General features: G+C 38.8%; 1 protein-coding gene across 1 annotated transcript in view; it reads right to left on the reverse strand.

The window, feature by feature from the left end:
• The window catches only part of ADAMTS20 (ADAM metallopeptidase with thrombospondin type 1 motif 20), a 215,325-nt gene that overhangs the window by 189,872 nt on the left and 7,543 nt on the right, over positions 1-17,910 (reverse strand). Inside the window, exon 3 of the mRNA XM_063446941.1 lies at positions 7,523-7,688. Coding sequence (XP_063303011.1) covers positions 7,523-7,688 — 166 coding nt within the window. The remainder of the gene's footprint in view (positions 1-7,522; positions 7,689-17,910) is intronic.

Raw genomic sequence — 17,910 nt, forward strand, 5'->3', positions numbered from 1 at the left:
GGTACCTCCGTTTGTGCTTGCCCCTCGGGGCCATGCGTTGATGTGGGGTTGCTGCGTTGCTCTGCCCAGTCTCACTTGGTGAGCCCTGTGGGGATGAGTGTGGCTGTTTGTCAGCCACCGAGGATGTCATATGGGCCTCAAGCTTCTCCCAAAATGCGGAGAATATGATATTCAGACGTGCTTCAGTTTCCCGCCATGCGTCGGAGGGGTCGGCCGTGCGGCAGGCCTCCGCCACTTCAGAGACAGTACGGACCCTGGGCTCAGTGACATAATGGTCAGTTAAGTAGGGGCGGACCGGGATGACCCCCACCGGTCCGGGGGGGGAACGAGAGCTCACCTTCGGGCATCCGACCTGGTATCGCCACAGGGGAGCGGCCGACTCCCTGGTGACCGCCATGCTGGTAGGCCGCATCATGAGTTGGGCTCAATTTATTGCTTATGAGGTGTCGATCGGTTCGTATCGATGCCCTCTCTCACTTGACATCCTTGTATCCTCGCTTAAATGCCAGTGTGGCAGTGAAATTCAGACTTCAGTGCCCATTTCAGCAGGAGCTGTTGTGATGCACGTCTTCACAGCTTCGCGGTCAAGCCCCGCCCCCCAAAATATATTTCTGTTTTTAACACCATTGGATTGTATTTTAAGGGTTCACAATACTGTTTACATATACCGTTCTTTTGCATGAGTTTGGATTATACAAACAGTGCATTTTTGAACTATTAATATTCTATAGCACTTTTGCCACTTTATCGCACATATTTTGGTATCACTCTCATTGGAAGTTCCCACATATGCAAAACATTATCTAAGCGCTCCACTTTTTTTCACATATCATAGGAGATTGAAATGGATTAATGACACAATTGATTAAGTAATGTCAGGATGCTCTATTATAACAGCTGGGCTTTGATCCTGATTTGTATCTTCTTCTTGTTTCCCCCCCTGCACTGGATATCCTGTTAACACCTTGTCTTTGTGACTATTGGAAAGTGTTTGTTTAATCAAGTAACACCTTTTGACCAGCTAATGCCAAATGTGCTTTAAGTTCTTTGAATATGCAATTGACAGGACATGACTGTATTATGTAAAGACAACCCCTTTTGGATGTGTTCAGAGATTTGTTATAAGATCTGTGTTTTCCCCATTAAATTCAGCTGTCTGCTGAATTTAAACCACAACAGAGATCAAGGGATATATCTTGAGTGTTTTGAGCTGCTTATTAATTATTAATCTTGAATTGTTCACTTTCTAAGCACCTTATTACACATACTTCTTTTTTAGCACATTCCTGGAGGAGTCTATCACATTCCCACTAAACACCTGTAAAAAGGATAAAAACATATTTGACACTTTCACACTTAGTCACCAATGCGCACTGGTCAGTACTATCTAAAGCTCTCTTGGACAGAGAGAGAAGACCTGACGATGATATCTACAGAAGTACTTTGGCAAGCCAGTGAATGCTTCTTAGACAAGTGCAATTAGTTTTGTTCCAAATGTAAATTCGGAGGAATTTCGTCAATTTGGACATTTGGATGCTTCCGAATGTCCGAATTGCCAAATTCCTGAAGTGACGAATTTCGGCAGTGCTGAACCGAATTGCCGAAGTGCCAAATTGACTAATTTCGGAAGTGACGAACTGAACCAAATTGTCAAAGTGCCGAATTTCGGAAGTGCCAAAGTGCTTCAGATTTCTGAAAAGTGGCAAAACAAGAGAGGGAGGGAAAATTATGGGAATAATGACAGGAATCTAACCCTAACCCCTACCACCATTCTAACCCTACCCCTAACAATAGATGTGTAAGTGGTTGTGTGGTTAGGGGTAGGGTTAGAGGTAGGGTCAGGGGTAAGGTTTGGGGTAGGGTTAGGGGTAGACTTAGGAGTAGGGGTTAGGGAATTGCCGAAGTGCCGAAGTGCCGAATTACCAAAGTCCCGAATTGCCGAACTCCCAAATTTCGGAAGTGCCGAACCGAACCGAAGAGCCGAAGTCCCGAATTGCTGAAGTTCCGAATTGCTGAAGTCCCGAACCGAATTGCCGAAGTCCCGAATTGCCGAAGTCCCAAATTTTGGAACTGCCGAACCGAACCAAATTATTTGCCCATGCACATCCCTAATGCTTATTAAGACCTGGTTGAATTTCTTATATAAATGTTCTTCCTCTTGATTACCCTCCAGCAGAGCTCATACAACTCTGCTCCAAGGCCCCACGTTATTTTCCTGTACTAAACTGCTAACACGTGGAAAAACAGTCCTCTCTGAATTATTTAAAGGGACACTATAGTAACCCAGGTCACTTCATCTCAGTGGCCCTTCTCTTTTTTAGAAACTAAGAAATAAAGTCCACCCCTACTGGCTGTCATACTAACAGCCACTAGAGACTCTTCCACTGCACACTGATCTAGATCAAGCGATGCGGAAGCCCCCAGAGGATAGCATAGATTTGCCTCGCATGCTCATTAGATCCCTAATGGTCCTCTATGATAAACATTCAATTGGACCATCATAGAGGACGCCATGCTTTCTCCATTTTTATTGCAAGTGGGGGAGGGAACCTATAGAGAGCTGGGGCTCTGTATTCCTAACGCTATAGTGTTCCTTTAATTAGGTACTGTTTCCTAGGCTGACTGTACTACATCCAGGACACATTCAATGTTAGCAGACAAGTCTAACAATGAAGGGTCCTCTAGACTGTAAGATTGATCGAGCAGGCTCTTCTTCAACTCATTTCTTCTCATCACGATTTTAATAGTGTGTCTCATTTGTTAAATTAAGTTGGCGTTATACAAACAACAATAACAATAACGATATACACTAGTGCAAGACATATGTAGCGTATATGTAGTGGATGTTCCTTGTTTATCCCCAGCTTTCGAAGATTTTCTTCATTGTAACACACTTGCAAACTCTATCGAATAAAGTGTTTATCTGGGACCTATCTAGGAGTACTTGATGGAGATGGAAGCCACATCTCTATTAACTTTCCAATACAAAAAAAAAACAACTTTTTGCACATGGCATGGAGATGATGTAAACAGGCATAGCATATCCATCAAAAAGCCTGTAACTCAAAATGTGGTAAGGACACTTTTAAAGAAATCTACTGTGAAAAACACATTCCGAAAGATAAACGTCTGTGCTTTTACATAAGCCGCGGTTAAAAGTTAACCTTTGACGAACCTTCAGAATTCCCAATAGCTGCATTTGAAAACTGCAGACTTTTAATTCGAACATCTGTGGTGGGGAAGACACCTTAAGAAATAATATTAGTGCACTGGTAACTGCAATGATCTACTAAAAAAAACCTAAAAATAATAAATAAAAAACATTTTTATTTTTAAACGTTGTCAATGAAGAGTTAACAGTACATATTAAAGTACTAAAGTAGTGTACATAAAAAAAGATCACTTCAAAGTTTACCAGGGTTACTAAGCAGTAGAAATCTGCCTTCCAGAAGCTATGGGGTCTCTGGGACTCATGCAGACGTGCAACCAAATCACTGTGAATAACGTAACTTGATTCTAGAAAATAATACTTTTAGAAATAAAGAAATAAAAGATAAACAGTTAGTATTTCTACCTCCGGCAAAAATTATCTAAACTAATTTCATTTTCTAAATGTGCTACAGTACTCTGATCGCAGAATCATCACACGTGAATGCAGAAATGATTTCTTACCGGTCTGGATTAAGAAGAAGAACTCTCTCCGGCTTATAATCCTATTGGAATTAGATTTTTGATCACTATCACCATGCCTGGCCGCTATAGTGACCTTGTGTTGGTTGTAAACAATAGCAATGGACATAAAAGAGCCTGCAATAATAATTATGGTGCTAGGACTACCCAGGCGCTGTCCCAGTATATGGTAGACAACCTGCCAGAGTCCTTCCTTCCATCTTCTCCTTTACAAGAAGACACTCAGCTCTATTGAGCAAAGCACGGCCATGCTGGTCAACATTCATTAAAACAGTTTGACAATTCACACTAGGATGACACCAGGGCACTTCCGGTACTACAACCATTACAGCAGGCTCATACATGCATATATACATGCACACATATATGAATCATCAACAACAGTAATATGATTGAAAATCTGTAAATAGCATGTAACCCATGCTTAGAGAAATCTTGTAGAACAGTCATATACATAGTAACCGAACAGCAGCACACATTACTGCACACAAAGTAGAAACGATCAAACCGAACAGTCTTCAAGACACAAGAACATTGCCTAACGTGTGCTAATATCACAAAATGACTGACCGATTGCACTCTCTCTATGGATACACAAGTGTCTACAACTCTACAGTATTCCCATTTACAAATATAAGTGATTAAAGAAACACAAAAAAGTGATGAGATTTCATTAGAAATATACTATAGTGACCCAGACCACTTCATCTCAATGGCCCTATCATTCTATCCCTGCAATGTAAAACACTGCAGTTTTTGACCCTGTAGAGAGCTAAAATTTAATTCTAAGTGTATTTTGATATATATATCAAAATACATTAGAATGCAATTATATTATATATACAATTTCATTGTAAGTGTATGACATGTATTATTTATGTATAATTAGATACTTTTTTTTTAGTTATATGTTAGGAAAAAAAACATGCAGTCCTCTTGCAGCCAATATATATATATACTCACAAAATATATAGTATCTTACAAAAGTGAGTACACCCCTCACATTTTTGTAAATATTTTATTATATTGTTTCATATATATATATATATTTTTTTTTCTTCACTACACTGAAGAAATGACACTCTGCTGCTATGTAAAGTAGTAAGTGTACAGCCTGTATAACAGTGTACATTTGCTGTCCCCTCAAAATAACTCAACACACAGCCAATAATGTCTAAACTGTTATTAACAAAAGTGAGTACACCCCTACGTGGAAATGTCAACTCAGACAGTCCCCCTGCAGCCAATTCCCCTGCATTCCCCCTTCATGCTGATTGAGAAAGTCCCAGGAGGGTGAAACTCGTCTTGGCAGAGAGGAGAGGTTCTACTTGGACTTAATTTTTATTTTTATGCTTATATTTTTAAGATATTATTCATTTATTAAATAAATAGTTAATATACATTTTAAACTGGTTGCACGGAGCATCTTATTTTCCTGGTCCTGAAGGGGGGGGTGCCATCCCAAAATATCGACACAAGGCTTTCACACCAAGAGCCAGGTTTGCAGCTCTTAACAAGGTGAGCAAGAATTCTGACAAGTGTATATGTACCATAAGTACTCACATTGACACACTGCACTTGGATTCTGCTATACATTTATCTTTTTGATCCTATATACCATCATCCAAGTACCACTTAGAAGTTGGAGAATAAGGTCTGGTTGCCACCTGATAAGTGCACAAACACCTGTTTGTTTAGAGCCTATATCTTAAAAGGCTCTAATAAATGTGAGTTGAAATTACAACAATTTACTACACCAATAAGGCTTTACAATACTACTCTATGTATGCTCCTTTTTGTTTTTTTGCTTTCATGTTTATGCTGTCCCTTCAAACCATATTGAAGGGTAAGTGAATACTTATACCATAGTGCTGCACTCTTACTTGTAAATTTAGGAGGAGGGATATATCACCTAAACATTGAGTTTTGTTTTTTTTTTTATTATAATAATTGTAGGGTATAGGAGTGCCCCTTAGAGTGTTTCACAGCAGCTAAATACCAATATATTGTGAAGCGCCTTCAAGTTTGCTACATATTTTTAGATATAATAAAATATTTACAAAAATGTGATGGGTGTATATCTCAAAATACATTAGAATGCAATTATATTATATATACAATTTCATTGTAAGTGTATAAGTGAATGACATGCATTATTAATGCATGATTAGATTTTTTTTTTTAGTTATATGTTGGGAGCACAACCCAGGCAGTTCCCCTGCAGCTAATCTTCCAATCCAAGTCATGCGATCGTGGTGTCATTGCAGGCTGGAGGGAGGGCGCGATCGTTAGGGCGTGCTATGCTGCCCTAAAGGCGTTAAAGCCCTCCTACTGTATGTTGGCATAGGACGCCCTAACGGCGTGAATGGGTTAGGAAACTACAATGTTTACATTTCAGGGTTAACACCACTTCTAGTTACTGTCATACCGACAGCCACTAGAGCTGCTTCCGCTGCACTGACCTAGTAAAACGTATTAACATGATGCCGAAGCCTAAGAAAAGCTTTCCTATGCGGATGTTTGAATGCCCACTAGGCTGTTGCTCCCCAGGCTCGTTAGGTCCCCAATGCTCCTCTAGAAGTGTGTCCTCTTTTTAATTTTACAAAAATTGCAGATTTCAGTAGAAATTGGTACTTTTAGAAATTAACCTTCAGTTCAAAGAAAAAGTCTGTAAGATGACACAGGGACGGGGTAGGGCAGGCTCTTTGTGAGAGCAGCACCAGCAACAGCATGGAGAGAGGAGAAACAGTCAGTTACTTATTGCAACAGCTTTGGACAGGCAATCTGAGAATGGAAACAAATAAGAACAGATAGGTTGGTTTTTTTACACAAAGCCAACATAAGGTGTTGGGAACTTTTAACCTGTTATGGCATGTAAGCCTGTGCTCTTGGTATGCAGAAGAGGTGTGTCTTACAGCAAGTGTATCTACCACTGAACTCCGATGTTGTCAGCACGAGACAGGGGCGATGGTAATAAATTAAAATATGAGCTTTTAATAGTATTAAGGGAAGAAACACTTAATTGTGTAACATGAATTAAGCCAGATGTTAGAAAACTGCAAACCTGATAGGTTCTTTTTAAAGCCCCAAAAGCCTTTTTAATCCATTGCTTTATATATGTGTCAGTGTGTGTCAATCTGCCAAGATGTGTTTGTGCTAGTGGACTTTTAAAAACTAAACAAACATGACAAACTGTGTATAATCAGGATAATGTCCTGAGACAGAACATATGCTTCATGTTCAAAGTACTACAATCGCTTCACTTTGAGGAGAATTAATTTTCCACGATAATCTCAATTTATTTGTCTCTTCTTGCAACTTAATCTCTGATAACTTCAAAAGATATACAAAAACCACAATCAGCTTCGAAATTGAACAAATGAAAACATTCTGGTTCACAAGGCAATATAACACACACTGCTTTATTCAAAATTGACAAGTTCCTACAGTAGGAGAAGACAACAGGAGACAAAAAAAACTGAAACAAATGTATTGAGGTGTGATACAATTTTGAATGAATTGTGTCATAAAATGAGAAAAACTCCTAAACAGCAGTAAGATTTCTCACTAGACAAGCTACTGTGTCACACTCATATTGACTGTTATAGTCATATATCTCAAAATACATTAACCTGTTTTCCAAGAAATATCTAGACCTATTTTAAAAATATATACAGAATGCAATCAAACTACTTATTTAGGAAGAAAATTATACATCTTTATTATTTTTACTGTAAAGACGCCTTTCCTCTGCTACAGGTGAAATCTCCTTTTTTCAAGTCTCAATGGGTGACCTCTTGATTTCAAAAGAAAAAGTTAATATACTACATACCTGAAGTATCACAATTTGGCTGTGTATTTCCAGAAATAGCTGCACCGTTTGCTTTGTGTTTATAGAGGAGATGGGGTTTGCTCTCCACATCTTCATACTCCTCTCCACCTGGATTCATCAGAGGCTCTAAAAAATATTCCCCATCATGTGCTTTAAAAGTGCCAATCTATATAACAAAAAAGGGATAAGATTTTATTAGAAATATACCAATAATATGTTATAATGACTTTTACAATACCATTCATATTACACAGTGAAAGGAAGTCATAAATTAAGTACACCCGATGTTCCAATTAATTCTTTCAAAAGCAAGCTTCTACATTTTTTTATAGTGACAGTAATTGGTCACATATGGCCCTATGACAAGATAATTGTCATAGGATTAACAACCACAATTGAAGGGACACTCCACGGTCCAAAAATAAAACTGGTTTGATGGACAGCCAGGGGGGTGTAACAAGGTTAATTTATAAAAAATAAAATAAAAAAACAAATGCCAGTTTCTACTGAAATCTGCACTTTTGTAAAATTAAAAAAAAAAAGAGAACACACTAGCACACATAACTCAAGTAGTTTAGGTGGTTAAAGGTGGGTGACTCCACTATCAAATTCTTTCCAAAATATGAAATAAAATAATTTTGTATATATATTGCTGTTCAAAAACACAAAAACTATAATGATGCAGATTTCTACAAACTCACATTTTAATTTATTCATCCAACTTTTGGGAAGAGGGGTTAAAACACCATCCCCTTTGCTACTATCTTTCTATCAGATTTAGAAAAATCAAAAGAGACACTATAGGCACACAGACCATTTCATCTGATTGAAGTGGTCAGGCTGCAGGGTCCCTGCCCCCATAACCCGCAAGTGAAAGCATTGCAGGGTTAGGACCACCTCTAGCGGCTTCCTGTTTATGTCCATGAAATGATGATGGACACCCCCACACTTTGCATGAAGACGTCCAGTGTCTTGAAAATCCCCATATGAGAGCACTGATTCAATGCATTCCTAGGGAAGGAAGCGGAGGGCGATTCGGTGCCTAGGGATCTCAGCACTGTTTTTTTTAACCCTTTATTCACCAGGAGGAAGGCCGCTACGGTGGCAGAGGGTCACTTCAGTGTTAGGAATACGGTTTTACATTCCTAACACTATAGTGTTCCTTTATTTTCAGAACATATAGTAGAAGCGACACCGGAATAAAATAAATATAGTTAAATACCATGCGGTTGGGTATTTCTACCGAATGGGTCCATAGTTTTGGAAATTAAGATTAAAAAAAATATCAATGTAATGCATATATTATATGGTGCAGTTACTGAACACAGATAGAGTATGATAATCAAACTGCACAATTTTGGCAAAAAATAAATACAAATTATTTGAAAAAGTCTACAAGTCTGCCGTAGTCACAGCTTGACTATTTTAGACTAAATGTTGCACTTATCTGTCTATAGGCACCCCGGTCACTTAATGTGCTCCCCGGCCATATTTGAGGACCTCTGGGATTGCTTGAACTTGTTTTACACATCGAGCACCGGACTGGAAGATACCATGAAACTCTGTGGAACTGTTCCTCAGATAAAGACCGCGTTGAGGTTTGATAAATCTTGAACCACCAACCTCCAAATAGAGTGCTATTTAAAGGGGGTTCAGAAGGTCAAGGAGGCATTGGAAGATACCTGGAGCTTTAGAGCGCTCCCTTCCCCAGGAACCTCTTTTGTGAGACTGGGACTATGCTGCCGCACATCTGAAACTCCTTGCTGAATTGGAGAATAGCTGTGACCCAGTTAAACTTTAACACACTGTAACTCAGGAGCAGAATCTCTGATCAGGGTGCTATTTGGACAGTGAGGGTGCTCGGTGATGAGCTTTCCAGGGATATCTATCGTGTGGGGATACGGCTCAGGGAAAGGAAGTCCCTAGACAGAGAGGGGCCAGGGAGGGACAATTGTTCTGCACATTGACCCCTTGCAGGGAGAGTGAACATTGTGGTGTATAAATAGCTGAGTGAGCAATAAAGGTCATACTACTCCCTACATTCAGTCTCGAGTTATATGTGTGGGGAAAAATATGCTACCACTGCTTTACAGGAGAGAGGGTTTCTAGAGCTATAATTACAGCAGCCTTGTCCTGTGGAAGAGGTTCTGAGAGAGCCCAGTCAAGCTTCGGCAACTTGGTCTGAATCGCTCCATAGTCCCTGGTAGCAGCAAGGAAGCTGGAAGCAGCGGTACTCAGTTGGAGTACAGGAGCTCTGTTCCAATGTTACAATGGAACTTACAGTGTTAAATGAAAATTGTACTGACCTAAGAGGCATGCAAGGGAGGTTTGCACTGCTCATAGAGTTTAGTGCAACCCTGTACAGCAGAACATAAATTAATACGCCAGATGCACTTTGTACATCCAAGTCTATAAGAAGCACCCCAGCTGTAGTTCATTTATCAAAGGGAGACTGTATTTCATTAGCAGACTCCCTAGTCTTCCGTAGTCTGTATTATTACAATGTATTAAATAAAAAACACTAATGTCCGGAGCCACAGGCCACACTTTGGTAGTTCTAGCAATAGTAAACATAGGTCCGGGCACTAGTTCGCTGGATAAAACAGCTTCATTCAGTCAAGGAGCAATACAATTTGGTTGTTGTGGCATGCCTAGTTATTACTCTTTACTCTATGTATTGGCTTTTCAGAGAAAAGACAGTGTTTACATTGCTACCTAAGAACACCTCTAGTGGCAGTCACTCAGACAGACACTAGAGGTGCTTTCTAGTCCAGTGCTGCGCAGTGTGCAGCACTGGTGTTCAGAGTCTTCACGCCCTACATGGAGGCGCTGAATGTTCCCTAGAGAGATGTAATGACACGATGCACCTCTATGAAGAGATGCTGGTTGGCGCATTGAGGTGTTTTGCCGCACATGTGCAAAAGCCTCCGAATGCGTAGCCAGGCAGGGCCAGTGACTAAAATGTGATTTATAACAATAACATTCTATCTTATTTACACAAACTGATTTTTAAATGCATTTATTGTAGTTTAAATACACATTATTGGGAGTACTATTGCTGTGAAACTCTGCTATACAACCAGACACACCAAACATATTGAGTTTATAGAAAAGAGGGACATTATGATACAAAAGAGGATGGTGAGGGATGTGTCCTAATATAGGGACTGTCCTTAAATAGGGACACTGGGAAGGTATGTTTTAATTTCATATAAAGTTGCTAAAAAAACAAATACTCAGATTTTCTGCACAGGTAAAGCTAGTTACGGTATGTCAAATATAATTAAATTAACCCAAATACAATAGATTCAGATATATGTTCTGAGCAGGTCTGTAATAAAAAAGCTAATTTAAAAGAATTTATGTATATTATTTTTCTTTCCCGATTTCTCTCTTCCAACTATCCAGTCATCAAAGAGCACAGCTATTGCCTATAATGCATGCACACACTTGAAGACTGCTCTGATTCCATTTCTGGCTAAAAAAAAAAGTAGATCTTATGGTTGTTGTTAAAGCAGTCATCGCCTGGACGTTATTGCAAACATACCTGTGTGATTGGCAGGGTCCGCCTGGGAGTGGCTGTAGTATTGATCAATAACCATTAGAGAAAGCTATGGCTAACGTCCCACTGAAAATTTTTGCATTTTGCCAATCACCTTTTGTTTACTGCACAAATATAGCCGTGCCAGGCATTCAAGGTGCTTTGGCAGTAAAGTGTACTGTACACATAGCTAGTTCTAATTCCTCCCTGTCTGATTTTCTCTGCATAACTTGAAGCTGTTTATCTGGACCAATCCCTTGCCCAAAGCCTGCCAATGACCTGCTTCCAGAATTAGGAATATGAATGACTCGTGTTGGCCCTTGGCTTAATGAATGATTTCAGCTACTGGGCTACAGTGATTTATGACTTCCTAAGTACAACATGTTACAGATTAAAATATATATATATTTAGAAATAAATATGAATAGGTGTTCTTTTTGATTGCACTTAGAATACAGAATATACTGTGTGTATAAGTACTATGCATCTCTTGATATTCATTCAAACCTTGTCCACTTTTCCCATGCAGACAATTCCACGCCTTGCTAAATAGGATGGATATAAAATATCCGAATTGCAATGCACAGTGTGCAAAATCACCAAACCATTTAGAACAGCATATATGGCAAAGAAAACCAGAAGAAAAAGCAAGTACAAAATACCATAACTAATAGTCGCTATAAATAAATGAAGTAGTACTACGCAGATTATATTTAGTTAACAGCTGCTAATGCTGAACAGCTCACGTAGTTGAAGGATGGGGCTTGCCTGTGACTGAGAGGATAAACTAAGGAACGTGATCAGAACCTCAAAAATGCATCTACAAATACTTTGGGATGTGAAATAGAGCTCCTTGTGACCATGGGCTGCAAATTAGAGCAAATGTAACACATGCCACAAAAAAAGCACAAATTAGAAGAAAGTATTTATCACTAGAAACTGGTTTTGCCTGATATAAGAAGCAGTTATTATATACATAATCTGTGTACATTGTTTTGCCTGATATCATCAACAAATACATAGAATAAAAAAATCCTATATCGCAAACCACAACTCAGGGTGCGCATTAGTATAGGGTAAGTGGTGCAAGCTTGACACTCATCTCCCGTGCTCCCACTACTATAATGAACAGAATGATGGCACCACGGGAGTCCAGACACTATAACCACTTTGATGACATGACTAGAGAGTTCCTTTAAAGTGCACACTACAATATTAATGTACACTGTCTTTTTCTTACATTTTGGGTCATCTTGATCCCTACATAAACTATGAACAATTTAAGATCTTCAGAGACAAATAAATCAGTGACTGAACAAAAAAAATTAAAAATCACCTTCATGTGATCACATATATGGGGCTAACGTTGGGAGAGTTGTATAATAAGTGCCTGGAAAGAAGATGTTATGACATCTAGATGTTTAGGCAACAAGAGTGTACTTCCCTCTTGTGATAATTCTGAGCAGAACTGTCTGGAAATGGCAGATGTTTTCCTGGAAGGAAAATTACAAGAAAATCAAGATGTTCAACTCAGTGCAAGTAACTGTGTTACCGACTCTATACATCTTCTATGTTAATGTTCTTATAATGAAGAGGAATACATAAATATATCTAAACAGATGAGCATTGTTATAAAAAAAATTTAAAAAAAAAACTTGAAAAATCTGCAAACTATTTTACTAGGAAGGATAATTTCAGGTAAAAGGGCATCTCAATAAATTTGCAATGCCCATACGTTCTCCTAAAAGCCATATCTGTGCATAAATAAATTTTATCCTAATTTGAAATAGTAGAATGTCTCCATGCAAGGGTCACTGAGGTAATTAATCCAAAATACCTTTCATACGGCTTTCTTCCATTTATTTGATATACTCACCATTTATTGGAGAATACTTTGGAAAATGGTTAGAGTCTCTAAAGTGTTTTGATTTGTCAGACATTAAAGGGACACTATAGTCACCAGAACAACTACAGCTTAACGGAGCTCTATGCTTACACCATGACGTCTTTCAGCCTCAGGGCTCTCAAACACTTACCTAATCCAACGATCCGCTTTGAGGGGACTGGATTGGCTGAGATCGTCAGTTTTGATGATGTCAGCCAAGGAGATGAATCAGGGTGGAGCTAAGTAGTGTTAAGGACAGAATTGCTTAGGATTTTTTGAGTGTGCAGCAGCTTACCAGTGAATAAGGAGATTGCAGTATGAAATCCAATAATGCATTGTTCTACACTTCTCAAACAAGATTAACCAAAAACGTTTAGTTTTTTTGTTTTATTATAAAGACCTGTCATTATTTATTTCACCTCACAGAGAAACAGAAGATTCATGTTCTCTTGGGCAAGAACAATAAGGGTCTGAAGATTAGCTGCTGGTCAAAGCCGTCCTATAATTGTAATTTTTTTCCATGATTTTTTAAGGGACACTCTGGTCACCATAACAACTTCATCTAAATAAAGTTGTTATGGTGCCTGGAGGCCCCCGTGCACACTCTTACCTTAAGGGGTTAAACCGTTCTTGAAGAGCACTAATCTCCAAGTCCCCTAGGCAACATCTGGATTCTGAATCTAAGTTACAGTAAGTACGGAGTCATGCTGGGCAGGGCGCCGCTGTTTGGTTAGAGAGGTCAGCTGAGGCTCGATGCCAATCAGTAGCTCCCCATTGAAAAATAAAAGGTACATTGGCACTGGAGGCAACTTTTGGAGATAAACCATTGGAGAACACTTAAACTAATTAAGGTAACAGTGCACCCGGGAGTCCCCCGGCACCATATCAACTTAATTTACATGAAGTTGTTATGGTGACTGGAGTGTCCCTTTAATATAAATAAATACATGGGTGTATCTCTATTCTCTATGCAACAGTTTTGCGTTTGTGGGGAAATTTAGCTGTTTATCTTTAGGAAGGTTACACGAGAATGAGTAGAAAAGCTAGCATGAAATTGGGAGATTACATAGTTACATAGAAATGCAGGCTGAAAAAATCCTGCTAACATGACAATCGCACAGATGGTTAAGTTGCTCGGCTTTCTGTATCTTGAGATGTCAGTGTGCATTTCTTTTGATGGCCAAGGAGACAGCACACCAACAAAATGTCAAAATTCCATTTCAACACTCCATTAACATGATCGGCTTTGCTCGATTTCCCAAAAGATATTTAAATGTGTGAATAAAGCGAGTTTGCAAAGTTCACCTACAACATTATCCAGAATTCTTAAAAGTTTAAATCTGAATGAAATGTCCGGGCTGTAGTGGCCCTATCCTTTCAACCCTTAGTATCCTTACCTTTTGTGTCACTCTACCCCACTCCCTCTAGCATGTAAGCTCATTGAGCAGGGCCCTCAACCCCTTTGTTTCTGTGTGTCCAACTTGTCTGGTTACAACTACATGTCCGTAATTTGATGGCGCTATATAAATAATAACATAATAATAATAACCCTTCAATGTAAACGATCGCAGTTTATGAGACCGACAGCCACACTAACGGCCATTAGAGGTGCTACCACAGCCCTGACTCAGTTAGTGACGTGGAAACTCCCAAGGAAAGCACTAATCCAATGCTTTGCTATGGGGAAGTTTGGAGTTGCGTTTGGCATTCGCCACACATGCGTATTGGGTTCCGAATGCTCCTCTATGAGAAGCTTTGGTTTGCACCAATGATGGTGACATCACAAGAGTCAAAGAGGTAAGCAGCACCGAGGGAGTCTCGGCAATGGAAAAAGGTAAATACAATCATCCATTTTTTATGTTTATCACACGAGGTGGGGAGAATTATGTCTAATAAGGGACAGGCACACTAAAGCATTAGACATACCGGTTAGTGCCTTTAGTGTTTTTAGTAATTCTTTAAGTAACTGATAAAATATTTTATTGGAAAAAATCTCCAACTCAACTATAGTTACAGCTTGACTTTTGAATCCTGAATTTAGCAATTTTTCTTTCAATTCACCTGACTATTTAGTGAACAAAAACAAACATACAGGTTTATTCAGTAAGGTGAGAATTCAAAGTATATTTTACATTTATGAGAAAAAATAGCCAACGTGGAAGCACTCTCTATGTCAGAAATTCTCACTTTAGTAGATAACCCTGCTAATGTAAAAAAAAAAACATCGAACGGAATCTCAAGTTTAAAATAATAAAATAATGTAAGGTATACCAAAATACTGTGTGCTCCCCTTTGGGAACAAAATGTATAAAAACTAGGCTTTGTGCAGCCAGTATACACACTGAAACATATTACGCATGTGATAATATAAAGTGCACATTCATTGTTCCTGACAAAATCTAATCTCCGTAATTTCTTTGTTATGACGGATATCTCCATACATGCTGTTCGTGTTTCCACATGCAATGCCAACAGTGTTGACATGCAAGTTTAGAACTAATTTATATATTATTTATCAAAAAGTAATAAGTAGTGTAATAGGCGCTTAAACAATAGGTACAGTAATGTTAAAAAAATGACAAGCTGCTACCACCTATATGTGAATATCCCTCATATTCACACCAATTCTAATAGTAAAAAAGCTTTACTGTGTGGTACATGCACCCAAAAAAAGTGTTTTTTTTCCATGTATATGGGACTTTCTGATGTACGATATATATTAACACTATTACATTAACTTTCCCGGAATGTTTTCCTCTACAAAGATGGTGGACCGATAACTGGAAGTGACGGGGAATCCGCCACGCCATTTCCAGTTCAGGTGATTCAGATTGATATCACCAACAGGGAATGAATGACATCACCTGAACACTGAGGATTGCCGTACAACGCACAAAATGGGTCAATAAGAAAATTTAAAAGCAGGGAGGTTTACCTGGGTAGTTATACCAATTGAAAAAGCCGATGCGGTGGCGAAACCTTGGTAAAGGTTTTTATATTTTATATGCATTTGTTTTGTTTTAGAATATTGTAATAAATCTAGATATTTTATCCCACTTGGAGACTCCACTGCCTTGTTCCTGCTACAAAGAAGGGTGTATTTGTCCCCATTATAAACACACAAGTCTACTAACTCATAGCCGAGGTTTATGGGCTCTGAATAAGGTGAGCAGACTGCATCCACATATATATGCACTTTCTTCCATTTTGGACTTATTACACTAGATCCTCTCACTAGATCCTCTCTTTTGTTTTTGTGTATCACAAGCGCATCAAAGACTCAGAGGAAGAAGGGCAGTGACACCGTAGTACACAACCACTTAAGTGATCTGAGACAGTCCTATGTGTCTCAGCTACATGTGAGTGTACATACTGGATATACTACTCTATGTTAGTATTTTTCATTTTAGGATATATTCTTTAGCGCTCCACCGTGTGTTCACTGGGGTGGGTGCATGTACCACACAGTGAAGTTTTTTTATTATATATTATTTCTAACTGAATAAATATGAGGGTTCTCGGCCACTTGAACTTTGTTGACATTGTACAGTTAAAGGGAACCTGGCATGGGCAAAATTACTTTAGCTATTTTAAAAACGCTTAAAATTCCATTTTGCTACCAAATTAAAAATAGTTTTTTTTTATCACATCTGTCTCTCAGTTCCTCAGCAGACATGAAATGCCGAGGAATTGAGAGACAGAGGGGGCAGAAAAATATCCCATCGAGGTCCCTCTTATCTCCACCCATAACAACTTCAGTGAATGGCATTAAACTATGGATGAAATTGATAATGCTAATTCAGATGTGTAGCTTCCAAAATTCCAGAGAGAAAAAGCAAGGCTATGGTTACCTCCGGGACCCAGGTTTTAGTCAAATGCTCACAATTTGTCAAATATAGAACCTGAGGGCATCACTTCCACTATAACTACTTCAGTTGTACTGGTTATGGTGCCGAGACAGCACCTTTCAATAATCCAAATAATCCCCAGTTAAACATCGAAACAACGTGAAAATTACTTATTAGTCCTAGAAATTTATAAATCCAAGCAATAATACATTTTGTCAAAAATGACACTCTATAAATAGTCTTTTCTGCAATGAAATCACAATACATAATTTTTTCATTTGCTAATATGTCTAAATATGCTAAAGATTAATTTCATGCATGAAACGATTAAGTACAAGATGCCAAGTAGAAGCACTCACCATGTATTGAAAGCACCAATGATAAACAACCCGGGAGGGAGTCAAATGAACTCGACATGTTTTGGACACGACAACCATTAGTCATTGGAAAAGCTTAATTTCAGACAGAAGAAGACTGACCCCTTGGGCACTTTGGTCATATAGTGAGGGCCTGGAACCTCATGGGCTGGTTGGGGAGAGCAGCAGGTCTCCCCAACCTGCCAATCCTAGTTAATAGTGCATCACTGTCTGGGGGCTATGCCTGGTGTCTGGTGGCTGCAGGAGTTTTATTTACCTGAATATGTCCCTCGCAGTCACTGCCATGGCTTTCTACAGCTCCTGGTGCTTCATCTCCCAGGAGCCCATTACATTGCTCTACTCTCGCACATAATATTCAGTGAATAAGACTCCACAGGTAAATCCGGGACAATCAATTTGTCCAGGTGTGGATTAAACCAGGGGTAGTAAACCTTTTAATACCTGCCGTTCACTTTTGTTTTTTTTGTTGATGGCAAAATTTCCTTACTGCCCACCAGTGTAACTAATTTTACAGCGTAAGGGTGATATTTTTATTTATTTTATTTATTTAGAAAGGAGGGTTTTTTTAAATATGTACTTAATTTTTTTTAAAATTTCCCTTTTTTTCTATGTTCTATTATACTTTTTTTCTATGTGTATCTGTTAGGTGATGTGTGTGTGAAAGGTGCTCTGTGTGTGTGTGTGTGTGTGTGTGTGTGTGCGTGTGTGTGTGTGTGTGTGTGTGTGAAGGGTGCTCT

The sequence above is a fragment of the Pelobates fuscus genome, chromosome 3, assembly GCF_036172605.1.
Source record: "Pelobates fuscus isolate aPelFus1 chromosome 3, aPelFus1.pri, whole genome shotgun sequence".
NCBI classification, from domain to species: domain Eukaryota; kingdom Metazoa; phylum Chordata; class Amphibia; order Anura; family Pelobatidae; genus Pelobates; species Pelobates fuscus.